This window comes from Eurytemora carolleeae, unplaced genomic scaffold (assembly GCF_000591075.1).
Source record: "Eurytemora carolleeae unplaced genomic scaffold, Eaff_2.0 scaffold1705, whole genome shotgun sequence".
NCBI classification, from domain to species: domain Eukaryota; kingdom Metazoa; phylum Arthropoda; class Copepoda; order Calanoida; family Temoridae; genus Eurytemora; species Eurytemora carolleeae.
Genome location: NW_019397608.1, coordinates 1 through 16,132, shown reverse-complemented (window position 1 = coordinate 16,132; position 16,132 = coordinate 1). Strand labels below are relative to the sequence as shown.

Here is a 16,132-nt window from a genome sequence, read left to right as displayed (position 1 = left end):
TATAATTTTTCATTTTTTATTATCATGCTGCACTGAAAATCAATATTCTAAACGGGAAATTTTTAAGTGGAGCTCGTTTAAACATTAATTTTATTCATCTTTTTTACTTACCACCATCATATTCTTCATATCATGTGTCTAAATATGCCTCGTGAGTTCCCATTACATTTTTCTGGGAACGAAAGTATTCATTTTTTTATATTTTCATGGTCCAATTAGACCCAATCAAAGTGTGATACTTCTAGGAGACTATAGACTCTGACGTACAGTCGTCTACGTATATAGCAATACAATAAAGACGTCTCTCACGTCAATTATGTTTGAAACAGCTTGGATATAAAGAAAAATGAAAGCAATGAGAAGTTGCAAATTAACAGATATTCACCTGAATTTTTGAAATTTGAAAAAAAAATTGTTAGAGATCAAAACCTCAAAAGAAAAGTCATCTTCGCTGTATTGATATGAGCGCCGACCACTGAATTAGTTGTATTGTTATGAATTCAACAGATAATGTAGAAATACAATGCTCGTCTAGAGCTGTCCAAATACGTCACAGTAAGATCCAGTTAAACACATTTAGACTTAACCAAATATCAAATCATATTGCTAATGTCCATTATTACAAAAGATAGTGTAAATCGCCTCGTATTGCAATATTGTGCATCGTTATATTTTCTCAGTTTAAATGTTTAAAAAAACCCGATTTGCGCTTATACTCAGTAACTATACATAATTAAACGTTGCGTATGTATCAAATGAATCCTACAAGAAATCTCCACAATACTACATTCTCAGTTCAACTAACATACCTTGCCAGTCACTCCCTTTAATACTCCTTAGACCCAATACTATTTTCTAGAATGAAGACGAGCAGACCCCCTGCCACTTGGCGGCCAGGTTCGTAAACTTGTATATATTAAAGGGACTGTAGGCGATATTTCTATCTGAGGGAAAAAAATCATGAACATATCCTTGTTTTTCTCCGTGAAAATTTATAATTTTAAATTGTGGGTTTTATGTTATAATTGAAATCCGCGGATTTATGTAGCATAGACAAGAAAGGAAACTAACAGAATTTTATACTTTTCCAATTATTATTACTTTGTTAAACCCTGATTTTATATGTTTTAGGTCTGGTCATGCCGAAGTTATTCGTGTTATTCTCGAGAAAGATAAAAATGCTATTTTTGATAAAGACGAGGATGAACAAACTCCGCTCCATATTGGTAATTCTAAACTTTTATATATTAATTTAATCTTTATGAATATGATCTTATAACGATATAACAATATAATAATAAATAATATGATAAGATAATAATATAATCAGATTTGATATCCTATTCAAATTCCGCCAAACAGGAGGTATTTAAAATAAATTACACTACAAAAAGGATAAGATAGGAAATACGAAAAGTTTACATTAAAGGGACTGTAAACGTAATTTTAAGTGAACCTTCATGCAAAGATGGCAATGCCCGATTTACAACGGTACCTTTGAAACTTTAATTGAATCATTAATGTGGAATATATTTACTTTTTTAATTTTTGGCCCGAAAAGTGTTTATTTCTACAAGTGCCAAAAACTAAAAACCCCGAAGTTATCTAAGGAAAACACCCTTCACCAGTGACTACAGTGAACTATTTGAAAGATTTTTAAAAACCTGGATTTTAGAAGACATTCAAGCAGATTTAGACCTAGTGCAATTTAGTAATTAGAAAGGTACTGGGACAGACCATATGTTAGTCAAGATGTTGGACAAGATAATTACTCATCTGGATAACAATCAATCCTAACCTGCTTTAATTTCCACTATATGTTAGATTGGTCAGCAGCATTTGATAGACAATGTCCTAACATTGCAATTCAAAAATTTTCCACTATTGGTGTTCGGGCCTCTATTAATCAGCTACTTGCTAGTTATCTCCAGGACCGATATATAATGGTGAAGTTCAATGGAACTACTTCTTCTACCTACCACATGCCTGGAGGAGGTTGCCAAGGAACCCTGATGGGAGTCCTTGAATACCTGGTCCAGTGCAATGATAATGCTAATTGTGTGCAACCAGACTTAAGATTTCAATATGTGGATGATCTGACAATCTTAGAACTCTTATCTCTCTCTCCCTGTTCTGGAAATCTCTCATCCTACAACTGTAAGCCCCTGCAGTACCATCGGATATAGGAACCGACCAACTTTATATTCATCAATGTAATCTACTCACGCAGAATCATATTAATACCATCTCTGGATGGACAAGGATCAATAAAATGATGCTTAACTCTGCTAAATGCAACTACATGATATTTACCCGGAGATATGGTTCACTCTGTACGAGGCTGAACCTAGATAGTAATATTTTGGAAAGGGTGTCAGCAACCAAACTTCTAGGTGTATGGATAAGTGAAGATTTAGATTGGGTATTAAATACTTCAGAGCTGTGCGAAAAGGCATATTCTCGAATATCCTTGCTGTGCAAATTAAAATATGTTGGTATGTCCACTCAGGATCTACTCAAAACCTTTATATCGTTTATACGCTGCCTACTGGAATATGCCTGTGTGGTCTGGCACTCCAAACTGACGGTCAACCAGACCTGCGCACTAGAACGAGTGCAGAAAATAGAGTAATACTTGGTCAAGAATATAAAGGATATGAGTCTGCACTTGAAGTGTCTAACCTTGAAACACTAGAAGTTCGTCAAGAAAAACTGTCTATCGTTTGGGAAAAAATGTCTGTGAAGCTCAAACCACAGATCCCTGTTTCAGAGAAATATTCCTCTCCACAACCATAACCTTAGAGAACAGAATCTGTTCACAGTTGTTCAAGCCAGGACGGAGAGGCTAAGGAGATCATCTATACCATATACCCAGAGATTACTGAATAATGATTGATGAACATATATATGCTTATACCAATATGACTAATTTAAAATGTATAATCTTATTTTATATGAATGTTCATCCTCGGATTTTTATCATAATAAACTCTATTTATTTATTTATTTAAGTTATACTCCAATTCTTCTTTTTAACAAGGCATGTGCAAGTAAATTTCAAAGAGAATCCGCAAATTAAAATAAACAGTTAAAAGTTACGCTCACAGTCCCTTCAAGGGGTATAAATAGGTTAAAAAGTTAGAATTCACTGAAAAAAAGATTGCCTAAATGTTTAGCCTCCAAGTATCAGAGAGCAGACTGTCTGAAAATCCTTCTGGAAAATAATGCCAAGGTAGATCAATTCTTATACAGTTTGACTCAGAACTTCGGAGAAATCAAGAGAATTTATAAAATGTCGTCTTCTAATCTATACTGATAATTAACTAACTGCAGATATTTAGTTTTTTAATTGAATGATTATAAATGGAGCCCTTTAAAACTGTTCTCAAATATTACATAGCTATTTTTTATTTTTACAATTACTAAGATTTAGGTATAATATAAAACCCATTGAAAAATTGTCAAGACGACATTTTATATATTCTTTCGAATCTCCGAAGTTCTGGGTTAAACCGTATATCAAGCATAGCGTTAAAATTGTATGTTTGTATGTATGTTATAAATTGCTGGCCAAACAATTAAAACAATTAAAAAGTTGTAACAAAAATTTAAAAATGTCACATTTAACTCCCTCCCTGGGTAAAATAGAAATAAATTGGTGATATATTTCTCAGTTTAACCATTTTGCCACAGGAAAAAGGTTTTATGCCGATATTCAGCACTTCAGCTAATTTTCTAGTCAATCCCAATAGTTTGTCTTTTCACACTTTTTTATCTGTTGAAGTTTATCTGTTGAAGTTTATCTGTTGAAGTTTATTTGTTGAAGTTCATCTGTTAAAGTTTTTCTATTGAAGTTTATCTGTTGAAGTTTATCTGTTGAAGTTTATTTGTTGAAGTTCATCTGTTGAAGTTCATCTGTTGAAGTTTATCTGTTGAAGTTTATCTGTTGGGTAAAATATTATATAATGCATTTTTTTCCGTTCCATAAATTTCCATTCAAATTGACTTATGTAGCAGAGACAAGAAAAGTAATAGACAGAATTATTTTTGAAGTAGAAAACAATCTTTTTCAATTTTACTTAGATAGGTTCAAAGGGTGCCACTGTGACTCGGGCATTTGACTTTTTCAAAGAAGGGTCACCACAGATATTTAGACAACTTTGAAAGTTATTCATCAGATTTTAAGACCGCGTCGGATTTGAAGTGTTGCAACGACTTTGGTTTAGGTATATCTCACCAACAACGATGGTCAATAAATATGGAACTAACATCTACTTTTATTACTCTAAACTCTACAGAGGTTTGGTCCATCACCATCAACGAAATTTAAATCTATACCTGAACCCTGATGGATCCTATAAATTCCTTAAAAAGTAACTACTAGATGTTTGGTCAGAACTGCAACATACATATTTTTTTTTAACTAATATTTGTTTTGTAGCCTTGGACGGGCACATTTCATAACTTCAATTTGCTTGTTCCAGGTTTCATTTAATAATAATTTACAACTGTTGTTCAGACAAAATTGGTCGAGGCAACCCGTGGTTAAGTAACAGTTTTAATTATCCGAAAAAATAGTTTTATTCAACTTTATCGTCTTTTGTGATGAAAATGCACAAATTTTTTTCCGAAAACTTCGCAAAGCGGGTGGTTATTTAAAGTAACTTGACCTCTCTCTGTTGAGGGAATCATAAGTCGGTAATGTTGGTCAAAAGGCGGTAAAAGAAGTTATTGGCAAAATTCTGTTATATTTTTGCTGCGTATTTTGGTTTGCAGTGTCACTCGAAATTATATTGACAGTCTATTTAACAATTGTATACGTTGTATAGGTGCAGGACAGAAATAATTTTGACAGTCTCTTTAACAATAGTATACGTTGTATAGGTGCAGGACAGAAATTATATTGGAAGTTTAACAATTGTATACGTTGTATAGGTTCAGGACAGAAATAATATTGGCAGTTTAACAATTGTATACGTTTTATAGGTGCAGGACAGAAATAATAAAGGTTGGACTCCTCTAGATTGTGCAGCAGCTGCTGGAGCTTTCAGGTTTTTATATTTAAACAGATAGTTCACAATTTTACAATTCTTAAACTATATAAAAAAACTAAAGCTGGACCAATAATTTATTCTTTTTATACAAAGGCCATTTTTATTTTATTCTTTTTTCACAGTTCATAATTTATAATTTAGAAGTATTTTTAATACGTTTTATTTAATATTTAAGATGTGCTGAGATACTGTTAGAGTACAATAGTCCTGTTGATCCAATGGACAAGAAGATGACAACTCCTCTTCATCTGGCTGCACAGTTCGGTCATAGTAATGTTAGACATTTTAATATCATACAGGGGTCCCCAGAATATAGGCAAAAAGTAAAAGGACAAAAAGTGTCTACATTGGATATTCGGATTAAGAAGTCGGGATTACAGGTATCCCATTCTAAAGTTCCCAACTCTGAGGTCAAAACGTGTGTGTTAGATAGCGCTAATCTACAAGACGTTATCTAGAAATTTGATATGCATTGTGGCAACGGATAAAGGATTAAACTCTAATTTAAAGTAATCCCTGGATAGGTTCCAGCCACGGGATATCTAAGAGAAATTATTTTAATCCTAAATATTCTTTTCATTTCTTTTCATTATTTATTTGGCTTTGGATTTTGTAACGTGATATGACGTAATATGCTCTAAACATTATTAGACAAAAGTATTAAAAATAACAAATTTTACAATATATACGAGAGAACAAAAACTTTTTTCACTTCACGGTTTTATACTTACTTTTGTTCTCTGAGCTATCGCAACATTGTAAATTAACGTATTCTGATTTTTCTGAATTTATATACTGCAGATATAATTGCTGAAAGCACCAATAAACGAAAGCCATGTTACTGTGAATTATTTGTAACTTTATTTCTATAAATTTGAAAATACATTTTGTTAATATCCTTAATGTCGAGGGGGGGGAGTGAAATTCACACAAAAAAACGTAGAAAATGTGGCGTTAATCTGATGTTATTTAGTATTTATTTTTGTCCAGGTAGTTGAACTGCTTCTGATGAATGGAGCTGATGTTACACTAACCAACCTAGACGGAGAGAATGCTCTAGAAATTGCCATTATACATGGCAAAAAGTAAGTTAAAGGAATTGAGTTTTGCCACAAACTCTGAATTTATAATTCCTATATCTTTGCGACCCAAAGAAAATGATAGGTAATTTTGTCCTGGATTCCTTATAAAATGTTGTTATGCCGTAAAAATCCTTTAGCTATTCCTATCATTGATTTCTTGTTCTTTTTTACAACAAAACCAAGCAAAAAATTCCGCTACTGCATCATTATTCATTGATGGGAAAACATAGAGCCTTTTGCTTTTTCAATGCAACATTACTTAAAATTAGTGTTGATGACAATTCATTTAAAGAGTTCCAAGGAATCAAAAGCTGGATAAATTGAATTCATCAGAATTGTTTTTCAATATTTGAAGTAAATATCCGCGTATTGTTTTGAGATAGATGGATAGAACCGGGTAATTTGTTTGTAATGATCAACAACTACACAAGCTAATGTTTGTACTGTATAGATTAGTTACAAAGACGATATTTTTCTTTATTTAAGACAGAAGATCCATTATATTATTACTGCAGGTCAGCATATACAGGGTTATCCACAAAGGTTGAGACTTCAGAAACGATTGTACAAAAACTATTCAGTCTTTTTTCTTAGATTTACGGTTTTTTTGCCATGCCATTTAATATGTAGTTATTAAAAGACTGTATCCATGGCATTAACCTAAATTTAACCTCCAGGGCGCTTTATGTGAAGAGCTTTAGGTCGTCCATTGTGGGAAACCCTGTAAATCAATATAAAATCGTTTTCTAAAAGGGTGATATATATGTAACTCTGGGCCGTAGTAAATTTGAATTCGAACAGGACCTGCCCAGTTTGTACCGGCCTGCCAGATAACAGCGTGTACTGACCATATTCTGTACAATACGTCGCCCTAACCAGACAAACATATGACAGGGGTCAATTTTCTTGGCATAGTCCCGTCGGAGGACTAACTATGCAGACAACTCCCATGGCGCGTTCAGACTTTTTACAGTACCCGGCCTAATCCTAGGCCTATTATGACCGACCCCACTGGCTTAGTCCACCGTGATAATACAGAGACTAAGATATATTTAAATGCAATATCCGGTATTGAATAAAGATTGGTCGGTATCTATCTACTGATGAATTATCGAGCTCTGAAATTGAATCACATCACAATTTACCGACACTGTATTGATGACCACTGTATACCTCCATACTGTTTAGATCAGTAGCAGAGACTATATTGACAAGTGATGTTTGGAGACTATCTTTAAGATCCACCTCTACTGCAAAGGATTCTAGAGGAACTCCAGTACCAAATACACCTCTACGAATGCTGATTAGGAACAAAACCACCGAGCACGATTTTATAAAAGATTTAATCGTTTTTCATTCTAAAAATGGTGGGCACTCAAGGCTTCATTAACAAATTGGTTCGATTTTTCATAAATAATTCAATAATGAATGTATAAATGTCAGATTAAAACTATTTACTACACAATATTTTTAACATCCTGTCCATCTTAAGACCAGTTAGTTTCGTGAGAAGTCTGTTCTGTGTGAAAAGTTTTCTTTACAATAGTGTCGAATATAAGTAGAAATTCTATTAAAGCGCACTCGCTTTTTAAATTATTTTTAATATTTTTTCCCTCAGCGTTTTATGATTTAATCTTATATTTTTCGAAAAAAAATCATCGTTTTTATTATTTGTATTTGAATATTTATTAATGGGGGGGGGAGCGTTGAATCACATTGAATTTATTTTTGATAACTTCAAATCTCTCATTATTAGTATTTGCAAATTCAAATATATTTGACCAGTCTCATCACTCAACAATCTCAAGATTAAGTTAGATAATTTTTTTTATAAAATAACGTTATGCACTTTTTTATTTCGAAATATCTTTTTTGTAACCTTGACCTCTTTTGTTTAATAGTTGGTATTTATCTTTGTACTCTTCCTGTCCCGATTTGTACTCTTCTTGGCCCTCTTTGTACTTTCCTGTCCTTCTGTGTACTCTTCCTGATCCTCTATGTACTCTTCCTGTCCCTTGTTGTACTCTTCCTGTCCCTCTTTGAACTCTTCCTGTCCCTTGTTGTACTCTTCCTGTCCCTCTTTGAACTCTTCTTGTCCATTATTATCTTGAATTTGGTAAATTCTGGTTTTGACCGGTGTGCAGAACATTTCCTGATCTGGCAGAACTGGTTTTTGATAAATGTTTATCTGTTAAAAAAATAAACAGAAAAGGTAGTTACGGCAGGTAAACATTATACACAACATTTTACATTATTAAGATTTTTAATTGAAAATTTCTAGAAAAATCTAATTTTGTATTATCATGGTATTCGTAAATTACCCTCATAATTGTAGCAATTACTTTTAAAGCCGCCGCCGGTTGAGGTAAGAGCTTTAATTTCGTTAGTAATGTTGTACACTGTACAATGTACAGGGAAAATTACATTAAATTTAAGTTTAAATTGATAATTTAAAATTAACATTTAGGTTTATTTAGATTTAGTGGGAACCCCATAATAGATAATTAATATATATATATATATGTACAACCAAGCAAGTTTGTGTTTATCCCTCTTGGGTGTAAAATGAAAGTTAGAGAAATCAAGAGGAAAAAAAGTCGTACCAAGGTCTCCTTTCGGGTTAATCGTCATTATGTTAAGCTTTCTTCGTTTTTAATAAAAATATTTTACTGTTAAAATATGTCTTAAGATGGGAGTTGATACCTGGATGGGAATCAAAAGAACCTCCTTGTAAAACTGATTCTAGAAACTGTTAAAGTTTTAGTTAAAGTAATGAATACCTAGGAAGTTTGATCGGGTTGTGGAGTTGGATTTTGAGTTCCTGGAAGACATCTTTAATCTTCAAGAGGTAAAATAATTGATTACTCGACTTAAAATTAAATTTTCTAAACCCTATATCTTTTCAACCTGATGGGTGGGTACTGGAGAGAGGATAAGGTTTAATATATCTCTAGGTGGGTACTGGAGAGAGGATAAGGTTTAATATATCTCTAGGTGGGTACTGGATAGAGGATAAGGTTTAATATATCTCTAAGTGGGTACTGGAGAGAGAATAAGGTTTAATATACCTCTAGGTGGGTACTGGAGAGAGGATAAGGTTTAATATACCTCTAGGTGGGTACTGGAGAGAGGATAAGGTTTAATATATCTCTAGGTGGGTACTGGAGAGAGGATAAGGTTTATAATATCTTTAGGTGGGTACTGGAGAGAGGATAAGGTTTAATATATCTCTAGGTGGGTACGGGAGAGAGAATAAGGTTTAATATATCTCTAGGTGGGTACTGGAGAGAGAATAAGGTTTAATATATCTTTAGGTGGGTACTGGAGAGAGGATAAGGTTTGAATACTGTGATTGGGACGAAGATAATAATGTTCTTCCCTTCACTAAACCATACAATGTCAATGGAGATGTCAGGTAATACATAAAATATGAAGAAAAAAACACGTTTTTATCAGCTTTAAGCGTTTACATTTTAAATTAAGATAGAAATTAAGAACCGTAAAACTTTGGAATATGAAACTTATGTGTATTTAATGTTGTTATAAAGCAAATACAAATTAAAAATACCGCTGTGTAAAGTACACAATTTAGCCGCATTTCGTGTTCATTGGAATATTGTAAGACTGGCGTACACAATAGTCAGAGAAATTAGCAAAGTCTTTGGGAATATTCAAATGCATAACTTGAGTCTTACAGCCGACTTCATATTCTACAGTTTTAAAAAGGGTCTCACCGTTTAATATTTATAATCTTTTTAGGAAGAAGAACCACCCTCTGATGATAATGGGAGAACAGAAGGAGAAATATCTTCTCAAACATCCGCTCTGTGTTGCACTTGTTAGGAATATATTTTAACTAGCATTTCTCAACTACGTGCAAAATTGTTAATTAACTTCATAGTTCCTTCTTCTTTTTCTGAATTTTAAACATTAACCCCCCCCCCCCCTATACAACTACGAAAAATGTCATCTATTTTCTTAAAGAAAATAATTTTTTTTTTAAAATGTGTATTTTTAACGTTATAAACCCACAGGGGCCCCATTAAGGATAAGTGTTATGTATATTTTTTTAAAAAATTACGTTTGGTACATAAAGCATAGAATTAAATAATCTTTAAAGGGACTGTTCTTGTAATTCTAAACTCCCACCAGTTAAAGAAGTGTATGTTGGATTCACAACAATACCCTATACATGTCGTCTTTTATGATTGAAATTTGTAATATCTCCGATAATATTGAAAGTACAAAAAGTCAGACCACACAAATTGTACTAGCTAGAAGGTATTTTTTATTATTGTTGCTAACATCTTACATATACAACTATGTGGACAGAAAAATGCTTTAAATTATTTTAAAGATCAAAGACGGCATTTAATTCGTTTTTACTGTCATGTTTCGAGGGACAATCTGTTTGTGGAAGATATTGTCGCTTTTTTAACTTGATGTCATTGTGATGACACTCTTTCAATGGAGAGCCACTCAAAATTACAACTAAGTTAAATAAAGATACTTATTTAAGAGTAATGATAATATTTTAGTTAAAAATGATTCAATCTGTAGACATAAGTGGCAAGCTATTGGCAGATACGTTTTCTACTTTCAGGTATAATAAGCTACTCATTGTCTTACTTACAATTATTAGTTATAACTGACAATATTTTAGTTAAAAATGATTCAATCTTTAGACATAAATGGCAAGCTATTGGCAGATACGTTTTCTACTTTCAGGCATAATAAGCTACTCATTGTCTTACTTACAATTATTAGTTATAACTGACAATATTTTAGTTAAAAATGATTCAATCTGTAGACATAAATGGCAAGCTATTGGCAGATACGTTTTCTACTTTCAGGTATAATAAGCTACTCATTGTCTTACTTACAATTATTAGTTATAACTGAGAATGAATGTGGAATAAGTTCTTTTTATTAAAAAAAATGATTTGACACTCACAGTCACTTTAATAATTGGTCCTTTAAAAGTAACCGTTAATTGGACGTTTCAACTTGGCGCATTTTATTCTTGTTATAAAATTGAAAAATTGTTTTGGATTTGATATCTCATAACTCATAAGAATTTTTCAGAGGAGGAGGTTCTTTTTTAGTAATTCTTCCAAGAGACAGTTAAATAGCATAACATACCGCCAAAGTGAATAGAATATATATTAGAGGGGAATTTAGAGAATCTCTCGGTATGAATATTTGCAGTCCCTTTCAGCCTGAAAGGGAGTTCAAAGTGTACAAATCATGTAAATGTTCACAAATTATATGCAAGAGTACATTAATACAGTATGTTCCCTAGACTATCCATTTAAATTTCGAATTTTTTAAAACTGTTATATAAACTTTATAATGAATTAGGTGAATAAAAAACATCATTTGATTTATAGTTATAACAGAAAATCATGTCGTTTGTAAAGTGAAAGGCATAGAGTCTATGTAAAATGATCATTGGTCAATTATGAAACCAGCCTATTTCATAATTTGGTTTTCTTTTAATATTAATTTTAGATTTTCTATAAAATGATATTCCAGGGCCCAAAAGGTTATATAGCATAAATATATGAAGTAGACCTGCAGTAGTACAACAAAATGGCCGTTTTATACTTTTTTTTCACTCTAATATATATTCTATTCTCTTTGCATACCGCACATCCCGCCATAGTACAGAGGGATCATTTTAGTTATCTTTTATTTCTAAGTGATTGTTTATTTAACATTTAAGTACAATGTATTAGTAAACATGTAATGAGTAAAGTACTTTTAGTTGCTGATGTATTTACTGTACTTGATCTCAATCACAGGGTACACTCTAGTGTCTCTGAACCCACAGGGATAATCTATATTTATTCATTCTTAATATTTTATTCTATTTAACTCATTTCAGATTTAATTTGATAACTTACTTTATTTGATATTTAAGAATAAATTCCCCCCCCCAAAAAAAAAAATGTAGTCGGCAACATTTTTCATAAAAACCTTATACAGTTTTAAATCTCTGTTATCATCGTCATACCATATGAAGCCGAGTGAAAAAGGGATTAAAATATAAAAGTTATCCGTCCTAAGACAATGACTGAATGCAACCCTTAAACCAAATCCAAATATTCATTTATGAATTCCAACAGAAGACGACATTAGCTCTCTACTTTATTGTATTTCAATAACAAATGCGGGAAACGAATAAATTGATTATCAGACTTTCCCGAGTGCAGACGAGAAGAGGCAAATGTTTTCTACTTTCAATCGATCAAGAACCACGTAAGTTTGATAATTTAAAGGGATTGTTCAGGTATTTGAAAATGAACATAATATTCAAAGTGTTGGAATTAGGAATTATACAACTCATACAAATGAACCAATCTTGCGCATACATATGTATCTGAGGGACACGATTGATAATCTTGCAAATGCAATTAAGATTTCACCTTTTTATGATTACAAGAGTTTTCAATAGAAAGACGCGAGCAAATAGGGTTAAAAGTTGATTAAAAGAAAACAAAATAATGTTCAGGAAATAGTTTTTTTTGTTTTTTTAAAGCCTAAACACAAGCTGTAGGACCATAGCTCATTCTTTAGTAATTACATCTTGAGTTTGATATTTGGGTAGTTATAGGACATCCCTAAAACTTTGATTGATCGATTGAATGATTGATTGAGTGATCATATTAATTTTAAAGCTACTTACAGATAAAGGTGTAAGCAGTATTGTTGTTAACAGTCCCTTTAATAATTCTTGAATATAATAATCAATGACGTCTGTCTTTTTAGTAAACTTCCTAAATCTTGATCGATGGTTGTACAATTTGTAAAATTATGTAACAAATGTTTTTCAAAACCTTCACAAAATTTAATATTTATTAAGCTTTTAATTCTCTATTTAAACTTAAATTCCTTTCATTTCTCCCAAAAGTAATACATAATGAATTGATGATGGTGCCCGGAGGGTTCAAAGAAAATATAAATCCTTGAATATTATGAATTAATTGAAACAGCTAGTCTGATCAAACCGGAACAAATTTTCAGCTTTATCAGCTTAAAGTAGGTTTTAAAAAACTGAAAAAGACTGAGGTTTTTATAGATTCAGAATGTAGTGTCCCAATAAACATGCGAATTAAAAGACTTTCCGATGGTTAATAAATGACAATTGAGGGGATGAAAATAAAGACTGAACGTCGTATGATCGTTTTAAAATCTGCCTTCTTTGTATCTTTAAAATATGACGGAAATATTAAACTTTTTAAAGATTTCGTTTTTATTTTTGAAATAAGATATCTTCTGATCTCCGTCAATTTTTAAGGTTTAAATATTGTAAACCATATTTTGGAATTCACAAGACCAGTGGCCGAATTTTAAGAATTTGAGCGGCGGTTTGAATTTAAGCCGCGGCTTAAATATGGTTGGTTCCACTTAAAATTGTATCAAATGTTTTATGATTTAAGCCGCCGCTTAATTTAAACCGGGTTTTGGCCGATTTAAACCGCAGCTCAAATTCTTTAAATTCCATCTCAGAAGTTTTAATTATAAACTGTTTAAAATGGAATACTACAAAAATTGTGTTCACTTAATAACGCTACGCGGAAAAAAGACTAATAGCAATCGTCACTTAATTCCCATAATTATTATATAATGATATATAATAATCTTTTTTAAAACTCTTGAGTCAAACTCCTTTTTTAAGTTCTAGATATAAAGTTTACTTTAAAAACATTCTGTTTTTAAAACCTATTTCGTAACTGATGTGAACGGTGAAGATTGAGAAGGGGCCAAATCTTTCAAAATAAAATTGAATTTCTCCAACCAATTGAAATTAACGTCTTTGCACGTCAATCCGATTAGATTTGAATTTTACATGTTTTAATCAAAACCCCTATTTTTAAAGAGAAGATCAAAGTTTCTAATTTGCGATTTTACTTTCCTCATACTTTCCTCACGAGGTCACAAAGTCATACCAGTAATTTCGCATAAATCTTACCTTTATAAAAAGTCCTTGAGGGTTTGAATGATTTTGCACTTTCCGTAAAAAAATTTGGCACGTTTTTACTCTAATTTTTTCTCATTGGACAGTAGTAGGATCTATTTATAAAATTTATACAAATTGCGAAATGTTCATTTTAGAAATTAGATATTTTAATTACAGGAATACATTGGGATTATCAGGTACACAGATCACCTTCAGAGTACTAGTCTACATATTTACTGGACTTGGTGTACTTATTGAACTTCAGCAATTCACGTGGGTAAGGATAAAAGTACAAAGGATAAAAGTACAAAGGATAAAAGTACAAAGGATAAGAGTACAAAGAAATAAAAGTACAAAGGCCTATGTTTAAATAAAAGAGCAATTGTAAACATTCAGATGTTTATCTTTTCTGCGGTTTGTCATTTCTTATTATTTCTTACTAGCCTTATGGGGCGCTTCGCGCCCATCTTCTAAATTAATAGTGAACATGTTCTCTTTGTGTACATCGTAAAACAAAACAAAAATAATTCGCGGATTTTCACAAAAAAATTCGTGGATTTTCAAAATTTTCAAAAATTTAATGAAGATCGAATTTTGATGGAGACAAATATTTGAAATTTTGATCATTCATGACTTTCTCTGTGGTCACGTGATGTTTATAGTTACTTCAGCCGTTTACCCGCGCTTGGTCTTAAAATAAATACGATTTTAGCTACTTTTCCCTATAAAAGTTGACCCACTCAACTTAGAATCTCAAAGTTAGGTTCTTAGGTTCTCCCGAGATCCCCAATAAAAATTGAGGCAAATTGGTCATATCTACATAATAAAACAAGACATTTGTATATATATATATATATATGTTGCGTATAGCCGGCCAAACGGCTGGACCAATTGGGCTGAAATTTTCTGTTGACACTCATGGGTCTTTTTTTTCAAATTATTTTTCCCTCGGGCAACGCCGGGCCCTTCAGCTAGTAAAAAAAAAAAAATTTTCCTCTTCAAAATTAAAACAAAAATTGTAAAAAAAAAATTTTCACGGACAACGCCGGGCTCTTTAGCTAGTATATAGATAAGATATAGATTATACGGTACAGAGACAATGAACGTTTTACGACAGAAAAACTATAATAACTTTTTTAATGTTACTTAGATAGAGGTTCAAACTTTACCAATGTGATGAATGAAGGTCACTTGAAAAAATAAAAAGAGACAAAATACAAAATAATGATTATTGGTTTGTTCAGTGCTGGCAATGGCCTGTAGGTTCCTTTCTGCTCACCCTGTCCTGGTTAAACTTATTAGGTTATATCAGGTAATGTAACTTAAATACTATTTATATTCAGGCATAAATGTCGTCTTACTCTTTCAAATAGAAATTTAACTTAACATTTTATTGTACAGGGTTACCCACAAAGGATAAGACTGTAAAGTCGACCTGAAACTAATAAATTATGAAGATTGAATTACATCTTTTGCCTTTCATTTAGTATTTTAATACAGTGAATTCATCAAATGTCGTATTCTTCACTTTCTGATAATGGAATGTTGCAGATATTTAATTTTTTAATTAAATGATTATATGGACCTCTTTAAAGCTGTTCCCGCATATTCATGGCTATTTATTTATTTTCGCAAATACTAAAATTTACGTAATATAGTATAAAACTCATTGAAAAATTGTCAAGACGACATTTGATAAATTCTTACGATGTATTCGTTATTAAGAGTTTCACTGTAGCTCATTTTATGATTGGGAAAGAAAAAAATTTAAGTGGCAGTGAATCATAAATATAAGGAAACAGAGAACACAGCCGTCTCTAAAGGCTCATAACCTTGCATTTAGATATGATATTTTTCAGACAACTTCCATATTTTGGAATCTACGTGATTATGTTTTTTGACATCCTGAAAACAGTGTTGAAGCTAAGTGTAATCCTGGTAGTATTTCTTGTAGCCTTCGGACTTGGGTTTAATCTTCTGCTAGCTCAACATGTAGGTTTTTATATTAAATTTATCAAATTTTTCGATAAAAA

At 31.9% G+C, this 16,132-nt stretch overlaps 2 protein-coding genes across 5 annotated transcripts in view; both read left to right on the top strand.

Moving 5' to 3' along the window:
* The window catches only part of LOC111715162 (serine/threonine-protein phosphatase 6 regulatory ankyrin repeat subunit B), a 34,126-nt gene extending 22,164 nt beyond the window's left edge, over positions 1–11,962 (top strand). Inside the window, exons 19-33 of one of the 4 annotated variants that reach the window (XM_023490430.1) lie at positions 860–897; positions 1,132–1,226; positions 3,177–3,232; positions 4,987–5,051; positions 5,230–5,329; positions 6,045–6,139; positions 7,325–7,444; positions 8,281–8,361; positions 8,487–8,501; positions 8,921–8,984; positions 9,451–9,551; positions 9,896–9,979; positions 10,697–10,739; positions 10,947–10,989; positions 11,904–11,962. In XM_023490430.1, coding sequence (XP_023346198.1) covers positions 860–897; positions 1,132–1,226; positions 3,177–3,232; positions 4,987–5,051; positions 5,230–5,329; positions 6,045–6,139; positions 7,325–7,444; positions 8,281–8,361; positions 8,487–8,501; positions 8,921–8,984; positions 9,451–9,551; positions 9,896–9,979; positions 10,697–10,739; positions 10,947–10,952 — 963 coding nt within the window. In that variant the 3' untranslated portion in view covers positions 10,953–10,989; positions 11,904–11,962. Of the gene's footprint in view, positions 1–859; positions 898–1,131; positions 1,227–3,176; positions 3,233–4,986; positions 5,052–5,229; positions 5,330–6,044; positions 6,140–7,324; positions 7,445–8,280; positions 8,362–8,486; positions 8,502–8,920; positions 8,985–9,090; positions 9,175–9,450; positions 9,552–9,895; positions 9,980–10,696; positions 10,740–10,821; positions 10,865–10,946; positions 10,990–11,903 lie in introns of those variants that run through there. The other 3 variants (XM_023490431.1, XM_023490433.1, XM_023490434.1) reach the window with 3 other exon arrangements.
* Positions 11,963–15,175: 3,213 nt separating this feature from the next.
* Positions 15,176–16,091, top strand: LOC111715161 (transient receptor potential cation channel subfamily A member 1 homolog; the record flags this gene model as incomplete). Its single annotated transcript, XM_023490429.1, is given in 2 exon segments — positions 15,176–15,411; positions 15,959–16,091. A coding segment is annotated over 1 exon segment (102 nt), but the record flags the coding sequence as incomplete, so codon positions are not given.
* Positions 16,092–16,132: the final 41 nt, after the last annotated feature.